Raw genomic sequence first — 17,875 nt, 5'->3', positions numbered from 1 at the left:
GAGATGGCCTTCCCTGTCCACCTCCTCCGTGGAGTCCTAAACTGGTGTCTCCCTGGGAGACAGCTCTGGCAAGCAGGGGTGATTCAGACTACTTTGGAAGCACATAAATATCTGTTCCTAAAGCAAAATACGAGGGCTCAAAGTCAGCTCACACAGCCATGTCAGAGACCGGATGGAACATATTCTCTGCTCTAGGTCTTAAAACATCCAAGGAACTGGGTCCCTACGCTGTGGTGGGTCACAGCCAGAAGGGCGCCCTGTTCCTCCTCTCAAACATAGCATTCGGAGCTTAACAAAGGGCCTCTCCATTTTTTGAGGGATGCTTAGACTCAGTTTTGGCTCAGAGGGTTTCCTACAAGAAACTGCAAAGCCAGCTGTTCTGTGTAGCACAGAACTAATCCATTCCACTTCAAGCTCAGTGACAGGGTGACATGTCTAGGAGACGGCCCTTCTGCTGGTCCTGTTTAGAGTCTCAAGTTTACAGAGCAGAGATAGTCACTTCTGAAAGTAGAAACTGGCTGGCCAGGGAGGGAGCACAGTTCCCTGTGGCTGCGGCAGCTGGCTGACTAGTACCTGTCAGGACCCAGGTTGCATGCTAAGCACTCTCTGGGCATTAACTTGTCACACTTTTCCAGTTCTCTTTCCAGTTTAGACGAGACGGAGGCGCGGGATTCCCACGTAAAACTCACTTCTCTTTCTGAGCCCTGAGGTACGGTCTGATAATGAGCCGGTGTACTGCCAAGTAGATGACCAGCGGCCCCACGGTGGCATAGAACACAGCGCTGGGGAGCAGCTGATCCGTCAGGTGGATGGGGAAGAAGTAGGTCTGACTGGCCCTGTTCAGCCTGCGAGGACACAAGGAAACCCACAGAATGGGTCAGGTCTTCCAGGGAGGAGAGGGAAACAGCCCCAGAGCCCAGGGAGGCACCGGGTTAACCTGGGGAGATGGAGCGGAGTATATGGGGTTGTAAAATGTGTTCATTACAAAGGATTCAAGTTAGGCATGGTGATGTGCATCGTCAAGCCTAGCAATGGGGCACAGAGGCCCTTGGAGCTTTGTGAGCTTGAGGTTGGCATGGTTTATCTAATGCGACCCTGTCTTAAAAAAAAAAAAAAAAAAAAAAAGGAAACGGTTGGAAGAACATGTTACCAATAGGAAGGTGACAGGAACAGAACAATGCTGAGAAATCTCAGACTTACACATTCCTTGAAACATGGTCAACAAAACAGCAAGTTAACAGAAGGTGACACAGAAAAGCTCTGTTTACATATAAAAAAATTGAACTCATTTAGATTTAAGTCCTACCTCCAAGATTCCTATAACACACACACAAATACTTGGAAACCTGAACTCTAACACTTAGGTCAAGGGTGAGGGACATCCAGCACCACAGCTGGAGGTTTGCAGCTGCTCAGGCCCGGGGTCTGACAGCTCGGGCCTCTGGGTACCCCCCGCACTTACGTGCATACAGAACCACAAATACACACAATTAAAACTAAATCTGTTAAAAAATTGTTTGGGTAGTTTAATATTATCACAGGAAACACAAGGTGACAGCTTCTCCCCAGGAATTCGCAGAAGTGCTCAGACCAAGCCTAACTCGAATCCAGTGCCCAAGCTGTCCCCGTGGCTCACCAGAGCTTTCGATCAGACAGAGGGCTAGAGTACACATAACCTGACTCCCGGAACCCAGGAGTCATCGGAGATGTAAAATGGAAGTGTTTCTGCACAAACCTACACATCTTCACTAGTGAGTGTGTGTATGTGTGTGAGTATATATGTGTGTATAAGATAAAAACATATTTGATTCATGTGCAGCAGGGTTCTGCCTGCACCATGTCTGCACCAGCTGCATGCAGTACCTGCAGAGGCCTGAAGTGGGAAGTTTGATTCATTGGAACTTGAATTATAGAATTTTTGTACTCAGAACATTTTTGGGGGGTGGGTATCCCTGTATGGAGGTCAGAGACAAAGTCAGGTGTCATTCCTAAGGAGTTGCTTCCCCTTTCTTTCCCTTAGACAAGACTTTTCATTGGCCTGGAAGGTGGCTAGCAGGACAGGCTGGCGGCCAGCAAATCCCAGGCACCAGCGGGTCTGCCTCCACGGGCTTTGGGGAGCAAACCAAGCTCTCCTCGAAAGCATTTTGTTGACAGTCATCTTCTAGGACTGCTGATGCTCAGAAGGCAGACATGACTGTCATGTCCATTGGCTTCTTCAAGTGTCTAATATGAATGCTGTATAAACAGCTATATGCTGCATTATCTGGATCTGTAACCCTCCTTCAATATTCCGATCCCAGCTGGCTTAAGTCCATACATGTGATTATCCATGGATGTGAGAGGACACTGTGTGTATGTGCTAGATTTTAAGGAAGCAGGCCAAGATGGGGCTTTAGAGGTGAGGAGTTTGGAAAAAGAGCCAAGCCATCCCTTGAGATTCATGGGACATGGGTTAGGCACAAAAAACACAGTCCATGTGGGAAGAACCCACACAGACAAGGCCTGAGTTCCCGCAGAGCTGCTGACACCAAGGCAGAAGAACAGGACAGCTGCCCTCTGCGAGCAAAGGAAGATGTCCAGGCGGCCACAGGCTACACCTCCAGGCGGGCTGGGGAGGACAGCAGCTGCAGTGTGATAAACAGATGAGCAGACCCGGAAGCTAAGTGCACGCACCTGAGTATGTGAGACTGATTCAAACAAAACATTCAAACCCTGGGCACTCACATGGCATGACTCAAGAACTGAGCACCATGGACAAAGGGAATGTGCTGGCATGCTGTCAGACAAGGTGATACTGCAATGCCATGGTGGCACTTTGCAGGCTTGGTGAGGTAAGGGCCCAGTGGTCACATATCACCTCGAACTCCTGCCATGTCTGTGTTCCCCTGACCTCTGCTCACATAGCTCAGATAGAAGCAATGGCATACTCAAGAATTAAATCCCATGCCCTGGTCAACAAGGGTCAGGCTCAACTTACTTGACTTTGAGAGATACACCCTGAGGGACGCCAATGCTCACAGCTGCACCCAAGACACTGTGTCGGGAGATCTTCCTCTCAGCTCCATACTCCACTATTGTGCCAAAGAAGCCTGCCCTGTGGGTGCAGAACACAGTTGCTGGCATGGTTTCCCTCTTGCCCACCAGCCCGCTCATGTGAGGTGCCTGAGAACAGAGCTAAGTCCCTATACCTCCCTCCCCAATCCACATCATGCACAAGAGCAGATACCGCCATGCTCTGGGGTACCCTGGAGGTTCTCTTGCAGTAGGGCCTCTCAGGGCTGGCTATAGAGCAGCAAACTGAACCAGCAAGAGGCAGTCAGGACATCACATGTGTGAGAATGACAGGCAGCTGCTGGTCAACAGCTCCACCCTGAGGCCCTCCACAGAGCTGGCTCACCCCTGTGCCACCAAGGCTGAGACTTACTTGAGGGACCCTTTCACTCGAGTCTGGTCGTCGTCCTGGAACTTGTGCTGATAACTGATCAGTGCAAACGAGTGAGGAATCCCCAGCTGAGGAGAGGGGTAAAGCACGTAGGGTCAACCTCACCACTGTGGAAGATGATGCCTAGCTGCCTACCCGGGCTGGGCACCTGCAGGCAGGAAGCTTCAGACATGTGAACATTTCCCAGCAGCCACTGTAAGATTCTCACATCACAAAATAAGGAACCAGAGACACCATTGGGTGACATGGTATTATTCCGAAATCCACCAGACAGGAACTGTAAACGCCTGACATGTCTAGTCAAGAGTACAGTGTATGAGACTCTCATGAAAAACCTCTGGCGGCACCAAGCCCATGGAGCTAAAGGCCATTCGCTCTCAGACGCCCCGCCCCCAGAGTACCATACTGATTTGAAGACGTGAAGCTACTTTACTTTTAAAATGATCTGAACACAGCCACCTGGGTGCCTGAGACATCCTCCTTCAACACCAGGGGCCGGTCACTGCTGAGTGTGCCCAGAGCTGCCCCTCAGGGTGCAGGAGGGTGAGGAGCCGCCTCCCTCGACTCCGGCTGCAGCTCCTCTACTCACCTGCAAGGCCACAGTGAAGTGGCAGGTCTTGGTGTCCCGGACGATGCTAGTGTTCATGGCCGACTGTATACCCCAGCGCCACTGCAGGTAGCCTACAGTGTTCTTGTCCAGGTTCCGAGCTAGGACAGTAGTAAGGCCGGGCCGGATTCCACGGGATGAAAACTGCAGAGCACAGTTTGTCGTCACAAAGCTGGGGACACAGACAGAAAGGGTCCAGCTGTCACTTAGCTCTACCGTGTCTTCTCATTATCAAACATCTAAGCCAGGAGAGCAGCAGCAGAGTCTTCTAGAATCCTCCTGGGGACCTCACTTCCTGTCGCTCACCGTTAGAGCCTCTAAATGTTTGCTCTGAGCTATCAGAAGGCAATCCTGCTGAACCCGAGCACGGACAGCCTCCAAGTGACATCATCGCCCCACCCACATGCCAGACTGAGTCCGGAGTCATGGGTGGAACTCTACCGTGTGTGTATACACACACACACATATTTTGTGTGTGAATGTTTTGTCTATACTCACCTATGTGTGCCACACGTGTGCCTGTAAAGTCCTCTGGAACTGGGGTTACAGACAATTGTGAGCTGCTATGTGGGTTTGAGGACTCAAACGGAGATCCTCCTCAAGAGCAACAAATGTTCCTAATTGCGGAGCCATTTCAGTTGATACCATCAAATTTTAAAACCTGCCCAAGGGACCAAAGGATCCTGAGATTCACCCCTGCTGTGAACTAGTCAGAAAGGCAGCTTTCCAGAAAGGAGCCTGAAGTCTGCGGTAGAGAAGAGCAGCTCCACCTTCTGGTTCAAGAAGGTATTTCTACAGTGCAGGATGAAGTCTGACAACAGCGCTGTTCAGATGCATCTCAACACTCATTCACTGAGTAGTCTAGTCACTTCTTTCTGGGACCATAAAGGTGATGATACACTAACTGTTCTAAAGATTTATTTATCTTATGTATGTGAGTACACTGTAGCTGTCAGACACACCAGAAGACGGCACTGGATCTCATTACAGATGGTTGTGAGCCACCATGTGGTTGCTGGGAATTGAACTCAGGACCTCTGGAAGAGTAGTCAGTGCTCTTACCTGCTGAGCCATCTCTCCAGCATTAACCCTTAATCATTATTGCTTCATAGATCCTTCCAGGAGCTCCCCTCAACTAAAAGAGCCAATTCCTCAGTTGCCACAGGACCCAGCCCAATGTCTGTCATCTGTCTGAAACTCAAGCCATGTTCTGCTTCAGCCAACATGAGCTAGGGACCCAGCAGAGAATGAGACAGCTAGAGCCCCAAGAGCTCAGAAAAGTGAGGCACAGGAATGCAACCCCAGGCTTACCACAGACTTAGGGTTTGATCCTGTCCCAAAGAGAGGGAAACAATCTGGTAGATAAGCAAGTCAGACACTGGACAGAGAGAGAGCATTCCACAGGGCAGTCTGCTCTGGGGTCTGACATGCTGTGTAGCCCAGGCTGGCTTTGGACTCCTGATACCCCAGCATCTACATCTCAAATGATGGGACCACAGGCATTTACAACCATGCTTGCCTTTCCTGTTTTTTTAAGACAGGGTCCATAAGTCCACACAGCCTCAAATCTGTAATGCTCCTGCAGCGGTGGGGATCACACACCAGTAAGCCTCATCTTACCAACTTTCTGTTTGTTCTGACACTGCCTTCTGTGTCCCATGGCCTCAAACTCTCCATGAATAGCTGAGGATAGCCCTCAGCTTCTGATCTTTCTCCTGTCTGCTTGGCTCTACTCAGCAAATTTTAGGACTGAGTTTAGAAGTGCCATGGAGTCTTGGAGGGAGACGTGGATCACCTAGATGTTCTACACCAGCGAGGACAGATTATCCCTGGCTGGCCTTAAACTCACAGAGATTCACTTGTCTCTGCTTCTGAAGTGCTGGGATCAAAGGTATGTCCCACCACCCCTGGCCTCTTTGTTCCTAACTACAGCTGTGATGAGGTCAGTTCCCTAAGTTCTTGCTGCTGTGACTTCCCACTATCATGGACTGTTACCTGGAAATGTGAACTGAGATAAACCCTCCCCCACTTAGCTGTTTTCAGCAGGGTGCTCTGTTACAGCAGCTGGGAAGGAAAAGTAGGACAGAAGCCTGGATGGAGGCGGTGTCGCCTCGTCAGCTACATTGGCCATAACCCCCCCACCTTGTGTGGCCAGGTCCACGAGACCAGGTAGTCCCACAGCCTCTGGGGGTAGGGGGGAACCACACATCTACAAACAATGTTTCACATCCTCACAGGATTGAAGGCAAATGGTCCCAAGTTGGGAAGTCTCTCAGCTCAGAAGATAGTCTGCTGGGGCTGGGCCACGCTTTCCAATACAGATCTCTCTCCAGCTGCAGGTGCCTATGGCACTTGTCCAACTGTGCTCACACCCAAGTAAGTGCAAATGTTCATGATCAAAAGATTTCAGCACCAAAGAGGAGTTATCTTGTATATTTACCATCTTGGTGTGAGATTACGGAACAGCTTGAGACCAAATAAAGGCCCCTGGAGGTCTCCAGCTCCAAACTCCAACTGTTTGGAAAAATAACAAAGAAAGCATTCACTGATGTTGTTCCTCCTGTAGCAGCAGCCCAGGGCTTGGCCTATACCTGGCCAGGCTCTGGACATAGGGCTGGCAGACTCCCAATGTTTCACTTTTCTCTCTGTCCCTGGAGTTGACTGCAGCCCCAGACCCACAGGGAGCACCGAGTGTAGACATAGACTCCTCCAAAGAAAGTCAACCCTGCATTCTGACCTCCCTTAGCTCAGGCCGGAGAGGAAAGAGGCTGACAGTCCACACCCTCTCTGCTATGAGCGTGTGCAAGTCCACACGCTCCCTGTAGTGCTGGCTCCTCTGACAGCAAGGTCTCCCTGGTTCTGGGAAGGGTCCTGGCCCTGCCATGCAACTCTTCAATATCTCTTTACTGGGCCACACTTGCTTAGCAGTGCTGCTGGCTTTTACTGCCATCAACCCTGGACTGGTGCCACCTTCTGCTGGTATCGCAAAGGGTCAGTTCAAAAAAGGACACGGACTTCCCAGGGTTAGATTGCTTGAGGACACTGATTCTGTCCCAATGTAAATCCCTCAGAGGACTGCTGGGACTCCTGATACAAGACATCTCTCTCTTGTGGCAAGTAGCATGACCACCTCAGGCAGGTGACTGTTCACTATCGGGACCACTTACCTCTCCCCACCCCTTTGCAGAGGTGACACGTCGGAGTGCAAAGTTAACGGAGCCACCGCCGTTGCCGTTCTGGGTGGAGAGACTTCCAGAGAGGATGGCTGTGTCTGTAGCTGTCAAGGGCGCCTAAGAGAAGACACCTACTGGTAGCAAGTGAACGGAAGCAATGGGATACAGTCCCCCCAGCAGGATGGCACACAGGGACAGCTGGCCTGCTCGGCCGCTCTGGTCTCTTCTTGTTTCACACCAATAACATGCGACCATGCAGGTGCTACTATGTTTTACAAAGCTTTGCTTCTGAGAGGATCTAACTAGGTAGCTCTGGCTGTGGGGCTACATAGATGAGGCTCCTGCCCTGTCTCCTGAGTGTTGGGAGGTAAAATCATACCCACCATATGCATTTCTCTATGTATGTGGTCCTAGGGATGAAGTCCACAGCCTGCTCTTATCAGGGAGACATGCTACCCCCTGAGTTACCTGTTGAGGGGCAGAATTTCAAGGGGGAGAATCTACAAACCCACAGGGAATGGCTGAACAGAGTCTAGTATACCATGGCAAGAGCTATGACCATGAGCTGCCCCATAATGTGCTATCTGGGTTCCCTAGTTCCAGCCACCAGGGTTCTTTAAAGCAGAAAGGTTCCTGGAGTTAACTCCATGGGGTCAGTCATGCACTTGGTAATAAACAAACAGTCCTTGGAGGCAGAGACCCCGATGCATCCAGGGTCAGGGTGGCACTCTAGTTCCCGGCTCAGGACCAGTTGCTATTGTCTTCCACAGTCGAGTACTTAGACTGAGAAAAGCTTTGAGAATTATTTGCTGGCCAGAGCTGCCTTCTTTCCTAAAATCACCATGACCCTGGGCTTCTATGCTTACACCATTAGCATTCCTAATTGGTAAGACCTGGACCTTGGGAGTTGAGCACGAGCACTCAGCTGCCTTGTGTGTGGGCAAAGCAGTAACAAGGCCCAATGGAACATGCCTGCATGCTCTCTCTCCTCCCTCTGGCTAACTGCAGCCCTTCATAAATAAAGATGAGGAGAAACCCTGAGTCGACTCCCATCCAGCTGCTCCGGCACTGTGCCTCATTAACTCAGGCCCAGGCTGTACTTGGAGAGGTGTCTGTGTGCTTTACCTCAATGGACTGGGATATGTGCATTTTATTAATCTCAATCTGCGGAAAGCCACTTCCGGACACATCTTCATATTCCTCATCATAGCGATCAAAAAGGTCAGTGGCATCTACTCCGACGCTGATGGTTCCCTGGGGAGGAAAAACAAGCAGTCAGCACGAAGTGCTGGGATCTGTGGAATAAAAGCACTGAAGCGGATGCTCAGCGTCCGACTCCGTGGAAGGACAGTGCACCATGAAGCCTGCACAGCATGAATGTCACATTCAAATAAAAAGCCGCAGATGACTCTAAGAGCCAGAAAACACCAGTGCCATGGGATGAGCCGGTCTGCCCACCTACAGAAGGAGCACGCACCAGGGGCAAGACATGGGAGCAAGAACCACATTACTTGACTATGTAGGGACCACACAGGACCCTGGCTTCATCACCTAGACATGGGCCTTGTGGACTAAGCACCTTCACTTCAAAACCACATTACAATTCCGAGACTCTAGAGTGCCCTCCAGACTAAGAAGCAGGTACAAAATATACACGTGTTCACACACTGCTCTACCTCTGAAAACTCAGTTGAGCAACAAAAGAAAGCATGTTCACAAGAAATACTAAGCGAAACTCTTGCTCATGATTGTCTTAGGGCCATGATGGCTGTGATCAAACTCCACAACCAAAATCCGTCTGGGAAGGAAAGGGTTCATTTGGCTTACACTTTCATAGTCCATCACAGAAGCAAGTCAGGACAGGAACCTGGAGGCAGGAGCTGAGGCAGAGGCCATGGGGCAGGGCTGTTTACTGGCTTGCTCAGCCTGCTTTCTTATAGAACCCAGGACTACCAGCCTGGCGATGGCTCCACCCATCAATCACCAATCAAGAAAATGCTCGGCAGGCCTGCCTACAGCCCGGGCTTAGGGAGGTATTTTCTTAATTGGGGTTCTTGCCTCTCAGATGACTCTAACCCGTGTCAAATTAACATGAAATTAGACAGCACATTGATTAAGAAAATGCTTCTCCTGAAAAACAATGTTCATTTTCTTTCAAAGTTCTAAGACTTCTCATGGGTACATATCTGAACCCTGTGGGATGTGCGCGTGTGTATACACATGTGTGCACAAAAATTACACGTTTTTATTAATTTCTTCTCAACCTATTATTTTTCAAGACAGGGACTCACTCTGTGGCCTAGCTGGTCTAACGTTCACTATGTAACTCTTTCGCTTCTCTGATTCTCAAATGCTAGGATTATAGAAATAAGCTGATGGATCAGCTTGACTCCATGTGTTAGGCGGTGGTGATACACACCTTTAATCCTAGCACTCAGGAAGCAAAGGCAGACCTCTGTGAGTTCAAGGCCAGTCTAGTTTATGGACTGAGTTCCAGGAACACAAAGAAACCATGTTTCAAACAACAGCCCAGCTATGTTGTTATAAGGTCAAAATAAGTTCATTCTTATTTTGTGTAAAACTTTGGTTTGATCATGTCTTGATCCATTTTCTGGAATTTGACATGTTCCAAACCCTATATCCTGACTTCCACCAATAAGACTGGTTGCCAAATAATTCTGAAATGTTTAGCCAAGTTTCTACATAACCAAAATTCCTCTGGAAAGCTCCCAACCTTGACCCGTCTCTGTGTTTTTGGACTACGAAAAACCCATCTACTCCTGACTGATAAAAAATAAAACTTGGATAATTTGACCAAAGAATCTGGGCAATGGTCTTTACTGTCATTCAGCGGGCTCTACACCAACCAGCTCTCACTTCTGATCCTCCTCCTGCCTCCACCCCCGGGGCTGGGATTATGTGTGTGCTACCAGGCCCGCAGGATTCCACGTTTTGACAGATGATGACATTCACCGAGCCATCACCAAATCAAGACAGGCTATTCCTATCACCCCAGAAGTAACTCAGTGTCCCCAAGGGGGGGGGTGATGAGTGAGCACAGACTTATGACAGACATAAGTGGAGTCTAACTGAAGAGCAAGGACAGAGGCCACTTGGGGCTGCATGAGGCCAAGGAGAGCTGTTGTTTAGAGCTGGATTCTTTAAAGACTAGGATCTGACTTGGCGATACACACCCATAGTTACAGCTGCTAGAGGCAGGGGTATCTTTTGAGCCTAGAAGGTCAAGTCAGCTTAGGCAAAAGCAAGCACCTGCGCCCTGAAACAAACATTCTTCCCCAGCTTTGTGCTTTCAGAGTGAGACCCAGATCTCTCTCTCCTTGGTTCCAAGATGAAGGACTCCACATGTCTCCCACATGGTGCCGCTACAGGCCTCAGAGCAGCACCAACAACAAACCCTGCAGAGGACAAACCTGGTCTTGCTTTTCTTTTAGAGACAGGGTTTTTTTTTTACTTGCTATGTAGCCCTGGCTGGCCTATGATTTAAAGCTCAGACTAGCTGGCCTCAAACTTGTGGCAACCCTTCTGCTTCACCCTCCCGAATGCCAGGATCACAGGCACATGCCACCACAAGCAGCTAAGATAAACACTTTGTGTTTGTTAAGTAACTCTATCCGGTGTTCATAGAACTATATACAGTTATAGAAAACCCACACAGGAGAATGGCACACTGGGGTCTCAGAGGGTGTGCCATCCAGAGGCTGTCTGAAATCACACCAGCTTCACCTTGTTGACCAAGACTTTTCATGCAGTATCACCACCACAGTAGCAGCTTTGAATTAAGATCAGAGTGGAGCTGGTAGACGGCTGAAGCCTACACTGCTGCCGAGCCTGACAGCCTCAGCTCAGTCTCCAGAATCCATGATGGAGGAAGGACGGAACAGAGTAAGTGATCCTCATCTCCACAGATGCACCACAGCCCCTCCAAATAAAATGGCAGAGTGCCCTAGCAGGTCACACTCAGCGTTCCTTTAGGGAATCTGTTGGTGTCTCTTGCACCTAACATACGGGGAGCTGAAATGCCCAGCAGGACTCCCAGTCCTCTCCTGTAATCTACTGCCTTCTGACTATTTATTCACCCACGCACACGATGTACAAGAAGAAACCTGAAGAGGGCATTAAGTGTCCAGTTTCAGGCTAGAGAGATGGCTCAGTGGTTAAGAGCACTGACTGCTCTCCCGGAGGTCCTGAGTTCAATTCCAGCAACCACATGGTGTCTCACAACCATCTGTAATGGGATCTAATGCCCTCTTCTGGTGTGTCTGAAGATTGGGACGGTATACTCATATAAATAAATCTTTAAAAAAAAAAGTGTCCAGTTTCTCTCTACCTGCTCCTTTGAGGCAGGGTCTGTCCCTGAGCCTAGGGCTGGAGGTCAGCAAGGCTCAACGAGCCTCCTGTCATGCCCCCATCATGTGCAGTGGAGAGGAACAGGACACATGATAGTTATGCGGGCAATTCCAGTCTTCACTGGTCTCAGTCCAGCCCACAAGGCAATCACCACACACAAACCAGCAACTGCAATCCATCCAGAAGAAAGCTCGAGGCTGACCAACCTGCCCCAGGAATCTCACCAGAAGTTCTTTGGTGCGTTTCTCTCGATGACGTCACCACAATGTAAAGCACTGTATACGTGTACTATCAGAGCTCAGATTCTGGTATCTGACAGATTCCAACACACAAGGCTGAAGCAAATATGGACCACCGAGCTCATGATGGAGAGGTCAGATGTCCGCTGAAGCTTCTAGCTGAGTGTGTCACACTAAAGCATACGCTTGTAAAAGTAAAGAAGCACTGACAAAGAACAAGACCCTTTTAATATCTACCACCAGAGAAATAGGTGACCCTCACACAGCAAGAAGGACTCCTGGAAACTGAGCAATCCTTGACTCGGCCTCTGTAACTCTGGGTGCATAGGGGTTAAAAGATCTAACCCACAGTAAGGAGATTATTAATTACCCCCTTTAGGCTGGTAATAATTAGTTTCCTGTTTATTTAGTCAAGCCAGTCAGAAGAATGAGACAAGCACACATTCACTGCCACAAGATCCCCTACTTCCCTTCCCTTCACCAGCCGTTGCTGCTCTCTCCTGAAAGAAACTGCAGCTGACAGACTTGTAGAGCAATCTTTATTTTCTCATTAATGGTCATGGATAAACACACACACACACCGGCTTTTTTTTTTTTCTTTTGAGACAGATCCTTACAGTTTCAACAGTGATCTTTATTAATTGAAAAAGGCCCTGTGGTGACTTGAATGAATGTCTGCAGTGGGCTTGGCATCAGACACTTGGTCCCCAGCTGGTGGCACTGACTGAGGAGGTTCAGGTGATCCAGCCTTACTGGAGGGATTCAAAATCTTCCAACACTTGCAGCTCGCCCTCTTGGCTTCCTGCTTTGCTCATGGCTATCCCTCCCTCACTACCAATGCTGCCAGGCCTTATCATTAACCCTTAAGCAGAAAACAATATAAAAACCATTCCATTACTTTAAATACTCTAAAGGTGGCATTTTGGGGGTGGACAGAGAGGATCCCACACATGACAGCCATGTGCTGTTTCAGTAAGGAGCTCCACCCACAGCCTTAGAGATGCTTTTGAGCCCAAGGGAAGCCCCTGTATAGGTTCCATGACGAAACACGGTATCTCCTACAAGGGATACACACGCATGTGAGCTGTATCGGGAGCGGTTCTTCAGGAAACTGCCAATTACCTCATACAGTTTCATAGGCTGGGGACTGAACCCAGGGTCCTGTGCACACTGAGCTATAGTCCCAGACATGCCAGACAACCTTTATTGTCAGCCAGGGCCTCACTGAGCTATCCATGGTAGCCTCAACTCATGGCAGCCCTACCTCAGCATTAAGGTGCTGGGATTATAGGCGCTGGCCACACCAGGTCCTTACACATTTGAGATGTAAGATTTAAACTGATAGCCCTACTCTGGAGACAAAGTCCACTCACACTTTCACACTACAGCACAGATGCTGGAATGAAGAGTGCAAGCAGCCCCTCCTCTGAACCTTCGGCGGCCACTGCCCATTCAGGAAAGTGTGTTCTGCCTCACTGCAGACACAGGCTACATCAAGAGGCCATGGAAAGACTACCAGCTCCTTATCATGACAGAAACAGGCTGTACAGCAGGGCTATCCAGACACACTGACAGGGCCACTCTGGGATAAGCAGCAAGGCCTCGCCCCACCTAGTTTTATATGCTGTCAGTTCAAAAAATGTCATTATTTCAACTTGGCTTTCTTTGTTCTCTGTGAGGCGGTGTTGCTTACCTTGGGGTTCGTTCGCTGCTGCAGTCTTCTCTCCTCACGTTCTCGCTGGAGCCTCTCAAACTCTTCTCTGATCTCGGCTGGTGTTCTCTTTCTTTCCACCACCTGGGAACATAATTGAGGAGGTGACTTGAGGGCCAGAACACCTAGAGAGCTGGACTCTTGCCTGACATACACATAAGAGCTAGGGGCCAGCCTGGCCGCCCTTGGGCTCTAAAAGATACGGAAGGAGCTGCAAAGAGCAACCCTGTATAAGGAGAGCAAGGCTGTGCTGGATTCTGGGCTCTCAAGATTGGCATTCTTTGTTCTAGTAACCTCTCAGAGGCTGTAGGAACCTCAAAGGAAATTCTACAGTTCAAATTTTGTATCAAGAAATCAACCTTCAATGAGGCACCCTGTGGGTTACAGAACTTGAGTGCATAAGAATCCCATCTGCATATGACAGGAGGCTCAGCACTGAACTGCCAGCGATGCTATAGTCTCAGGAATCAACAGGAGACATCATCAAAGTCATGTGTCGGTGACAAACTAGGACACTCTAGCATGACAGGAAGGCCATGAGGTTGAGGTTTCAGAAGCCGAACTTCATGAAGAGAGGGAGGCCACTGAGAACATTGGTACCCCATTTCCGAGGACACTACTTCCAAGTCTAATCCCCATGGGAGCAGGGTAAACAGTGTGGGGCTGGGACTCAGACCCTGACAGAAGAAACTGCCATCTGCTGCAGCCTGTCAGGAGCTCCAGTGAGGAGCCCAGAGCTGCTGTTCCTTCTGCTTGTGCCTGTACTTTATACTGCTGGTGCAGCATCAGAAGCAACTGTTTCTCCAGAGCGGTGAGGACACTTCTTGGGTGCAGGCATCTCCTTGTCACCCATGAGCATCTGTCATCAGGGTTCATCTGACAGATACTTTGACACTAAAGGGTTGTCGGGGTGGGAGGTGGGGGAGGGTCGGGGGAGACAGCTCTGGATGTGGTGTCCAGAACCTTAGCTGTCTGCTGGTGAAGTCCCCTAACCCTGGAGTTCATCACAGAAGCCTCAATCACCAGGACCAGTCCCCAGTCACAGTCTAGGCCTAGTCACAGGTACCCAGAAAGAGGGGTAGTGGACATCTGCAGGGCACATGGGGGATGGGCAGTTCACCTCCAGGGAGAACATCCACAGCCACAGTCTTTAGGCATTGTTGGCTCTAAAAAGTCTAGGATCCTAAGTCAATTTTCTTGGTGGTGGGAGGGGTTATTCTGAGATGGGTAGGTCTCTCTGTATAGCCCCGGTGTCCTGGGACTTACTGTGCACACCAAGATGGCCTTAAACCCACAGAGGTCCACCTGTTTGTGCCTCCCATAGAGTGCAGGGGCTAAAGGCATGTGCAGCCACACTTGGTTCAATGTTAATCTTTCTAAAAAATATTTTCCTAATCTTAAAATTTTTGTTTTATGCATTTGGGTGTTTTGTTAAAATGAATATCTACACCACTCATGTGCCTGGTGCCTAAGGAAGTCAGAATAGAGCATCAGATCCTCTATTAGAAGCCACTATGTAAGTGCTGAGATTTGAACTTAGGTCCTTTGAAGAGTAGCCAGCGCTCAAAATGGCTGAGCCATCTCTCCAACCCCAATGTCAGGTCTCATGTGGCCATGGACCACCAGTCAAGTCTACAAGACCAGCACTGCACATTCCTATTGGCAAATCCAGACTTTGTAAGTTCTGTGGGTTTCCCAGTAATGAAGCACCTGCATTTACTCTCACATTGTCTTAGTGGTCTCTGCTCTGAAATCTCCTCTTCTGACACTGGCTGTATTACAGGGTTTCATGGAAGCTAACTTTCTTGGGAGCTCTCCCAGAGGAAATGGACAGTGTACAGGCCCGGGGGAGCAGTCTGAGTACAGTTTCCACTCCACCTGCGGCCATGAGTGCTGAGACTGTCCAAGTGTCTATAGTTCAGTCTAAATTTCTCATCCTCAACTTGGGAACGGGCATCACACTGCTAGCCTGCTCCAGGCACTCACGTGGCTGGAGTCACAAGCTGGGCTGTCTATTGGTCAACATAGCAAGTTCCAGACCTCCCAGAGCTTCATAGTCAGACCCTGCCTTTAAAAAAAAAAAAAAAAAGAGCCCCAATTTCATCCCTAATTTCCTCCATTAAATGGAAGTGACATCACAGCTGAGGCCAGGTGCTTTGAGGTTTTTGAGCTGAAGCCACTTCATATACCCCACAAAGACCTTCATCCTCTACCAACTATATAAATGTCTACTGTGTTAACAGACTTTGACAGACACCCTTCAGCCACCAACAAAGACACAACGAACAGGGTATAGTGTCCTTCATGGAGCAAAAGCTACAACTGTGGAGAAAATACACGAAAACTCTCCAACCCCCGCCGCCATTCCTTGAAGGAACACTGGAGAGCTTACACGTTCTGTGTGAGTTGGGGAGCTGGCCTCCTACTGCACATGTGGTGCTGTTAATAACTCAAGATGAGGGCTGGAGAGATGGCTCAATGGTTAAGGAGCACTGACTGTTTTTCCAGAGGTCCTGAGTTCAAATCCCAGCAACCACATGGTGGCTCACAACCATCTGTAATGGGTTCTGGTGCCCTCTTCTGGTGTCTGAGGACAGCTACAGTGTACTCACACACATAAAATCAATCTTAAAAAAAAAATTAGCTACCTCCTCCCTGCCGCCTTCAGGAAAAAAAAATTAAAAACACCAAAAAAGCCTCAAGATGTTTTCTTTTTTCTTCTTTTTTTTGGTTTATTTATTTTCCCAAGATGGAGGGAGATCAGGCTGGTCTGGAACTTCGGCCTCCAATGAATGATTTTTCTGGGTTCTGCCCCCCAAGAGCTGGGAATTCTCCTGTGAGCCATTATACTGTAGAGAAGGGCTGATGACAATATGGTGTGGAGGACGGGACAAAATGAAAACATAGCCTAGCTCAAAGGGCAGGGTCCCCAGGGGAACTCAGGCCCGATGCTGCTAAGCTTCAGAAAAGAGCAACTGGAGATTCACAAAACCTCCCAGGACTCAAATCTCTGTAGCTACAGTTCACGGTGATGTGTCCATCAAAGCCCAGGTACAGATGGAAGGCAGCCACGAGCTCCCATTAGAACCAGTCGGCTCTGCCTTCTTCCCACCACAGCTCAAGCCTGAGACTGTCAGGGTCAGAGGTCAAACACAAAAACTGCAGGGGGAGTTCTGCATGAGGAAGACCACAGAAAACTGGCACGGGCGGCACATCCCTGCTAGTGTCTGATGGGATCCCACGGTGCCAGCACACAGACCTCCCAACAAAATTAAGTAACAACACAGGTAAACTGTGTAGCGATTTGGGGTCTGGCTTGCCCATACTCCTGCCCCAGGGAGGGGCAGAGTGACCGTATCTCGGTGTTATAGCTAGGTCCGTCACAGGCCCTAGGCCGCTACGGTGTGCTTTGTCAGTCTCACGGCTCCTCTTACCTCCCATCCTTCCATCTCCAGGCCTCTCTTCCCATAAATATCATAGATAGCCCTTGTTTGGGGATCGCTGAGTACTGCAATGGACAAAAGAAAAAAAAATCAAACAATGTACAACATGAATGTCCCCTCAGTCCTGATAATGCCGGAGGTCTTCACATTATTTTTTCTCTGAGGTCCCGTATGTTTTCAGGACCAAGAAGTGATGTAAACAAGTCTGTCCACACTCAAATCTGGTAGAGTAGAAAGAAGTGTGGGCCACTGTAACACACAGAGCCTAACCTGTTGAGCTAAACGGATTGACCCTGCTGAACAGGATTCGTGGTGTCTGCTGCGCTTTCACTGGGAGGCAGGCTTTCTGTTTACTTGTCTTTAGGTCTCTGAGCTACACAGCCAGCCATGTGTACCCCTGAGACACATCAGAACTTTGGTCACCAGACTGCCTATCATACACCACTGCCTAATTTTTACTAGTCACTAAAATTTAGATTTTCCCATTTTTCCCCAAGATGTCCTGGAACTCATTCTGTAGACCAGGCTGGCTTTGAATTCTACCTGTTCTTGCCTCCTGAGTAAAGACTAAAGGTATTACCACTTCTTGCTCAAAATCTAGCTTCTTTGCCAAAAATGGTAAGGTAAAATATGCCACCCATTTGGCCTGCATTTGAGGAGTCGTGTCATGTTGAGACACATTATATAACTTTTAGCCTCTAGTTAAGGACAGATTACAGGGGTCTGGAATGAGTAACTGATTTTTCCTAATCTCTAAATACCGAGAGAGAATGTATTTTAGTTTTTTTTTTTTTTTTTTTTTTTTTTTTTTTTTTTTTAAATCACTGTAAAACTTTTTACAACCTAAACCACTTTCAAATGTTCAATTTGGTAGCATGAAGCTCACCTGGCC

At 48.9% G+C, this 17,875-nt stretch overlaps 1 protein-coding gene across 2 annotated transcripts in view; it reads right to left on the bottom strand.

The window, feature by feature from the left end:
- DNAJC11 (DnaJ heat shock protein family (Hsp40) member C11) overlaps positions 1-17,875 on the bottom strand; it is a 37,142-nt gene that overhangs the window by 3,672 nt on the left and 15,595 nt on the right. For both annotated transcript variants that reach the window (XM_080921374.1, XM_080921373.1), the window contains 9 exons: positions 16,975-17,048; positions 13,523-13,624; positions 8,348-8,476; positions 7,217-7,339; positions 6,490-6,563; positions 4,032-4,221; positions 3,425-3,510; positions 2,978-3,094; positions 690-845 (listed from right to left, as the gene is read on the bottom strand). In XM_080921374.1, coding sequence (XP_080777500.1) covers positions 690-845; positions 2,978-3,094; positions 3,425-3,510; positions 4,032-4,221; positions 6,490-6,563; positions 7,217-7,339; positions 8,348-8,476; positions 13,523-13,624; positions 16,975-17,048 — 1,051 coding nt within the window. The remainder of the gene's footprint in view (positions 1-689; positions 846-2,977; positions 3,095-3,424; positions 3,511-4,031; positions 4,222-6,489; positions 6,564-7,216; positions 7,340-8,347; positions 8,477-13,522; positions 13,625-16,974; positions 17,049-17,875) is intronic.

Source organism: Micromys minutus (genome assembly GCF_963924665.1).
Source record: "Micromys minutus genome assembly, chromosome: 9".
In the NCBI taxonomy this organism is placed as follows: domain Eukaryota; kingdom Metazoa; phylum Chordata; class Mammalia; order Rodentia; family Muridae; genus Micromys; species Micromys minutus.
The sequence above is the reverse complement of the archived record's forward strand: the minus strand, read 5'-3'. Positions and strand labels throughout refer to the sequence as shown.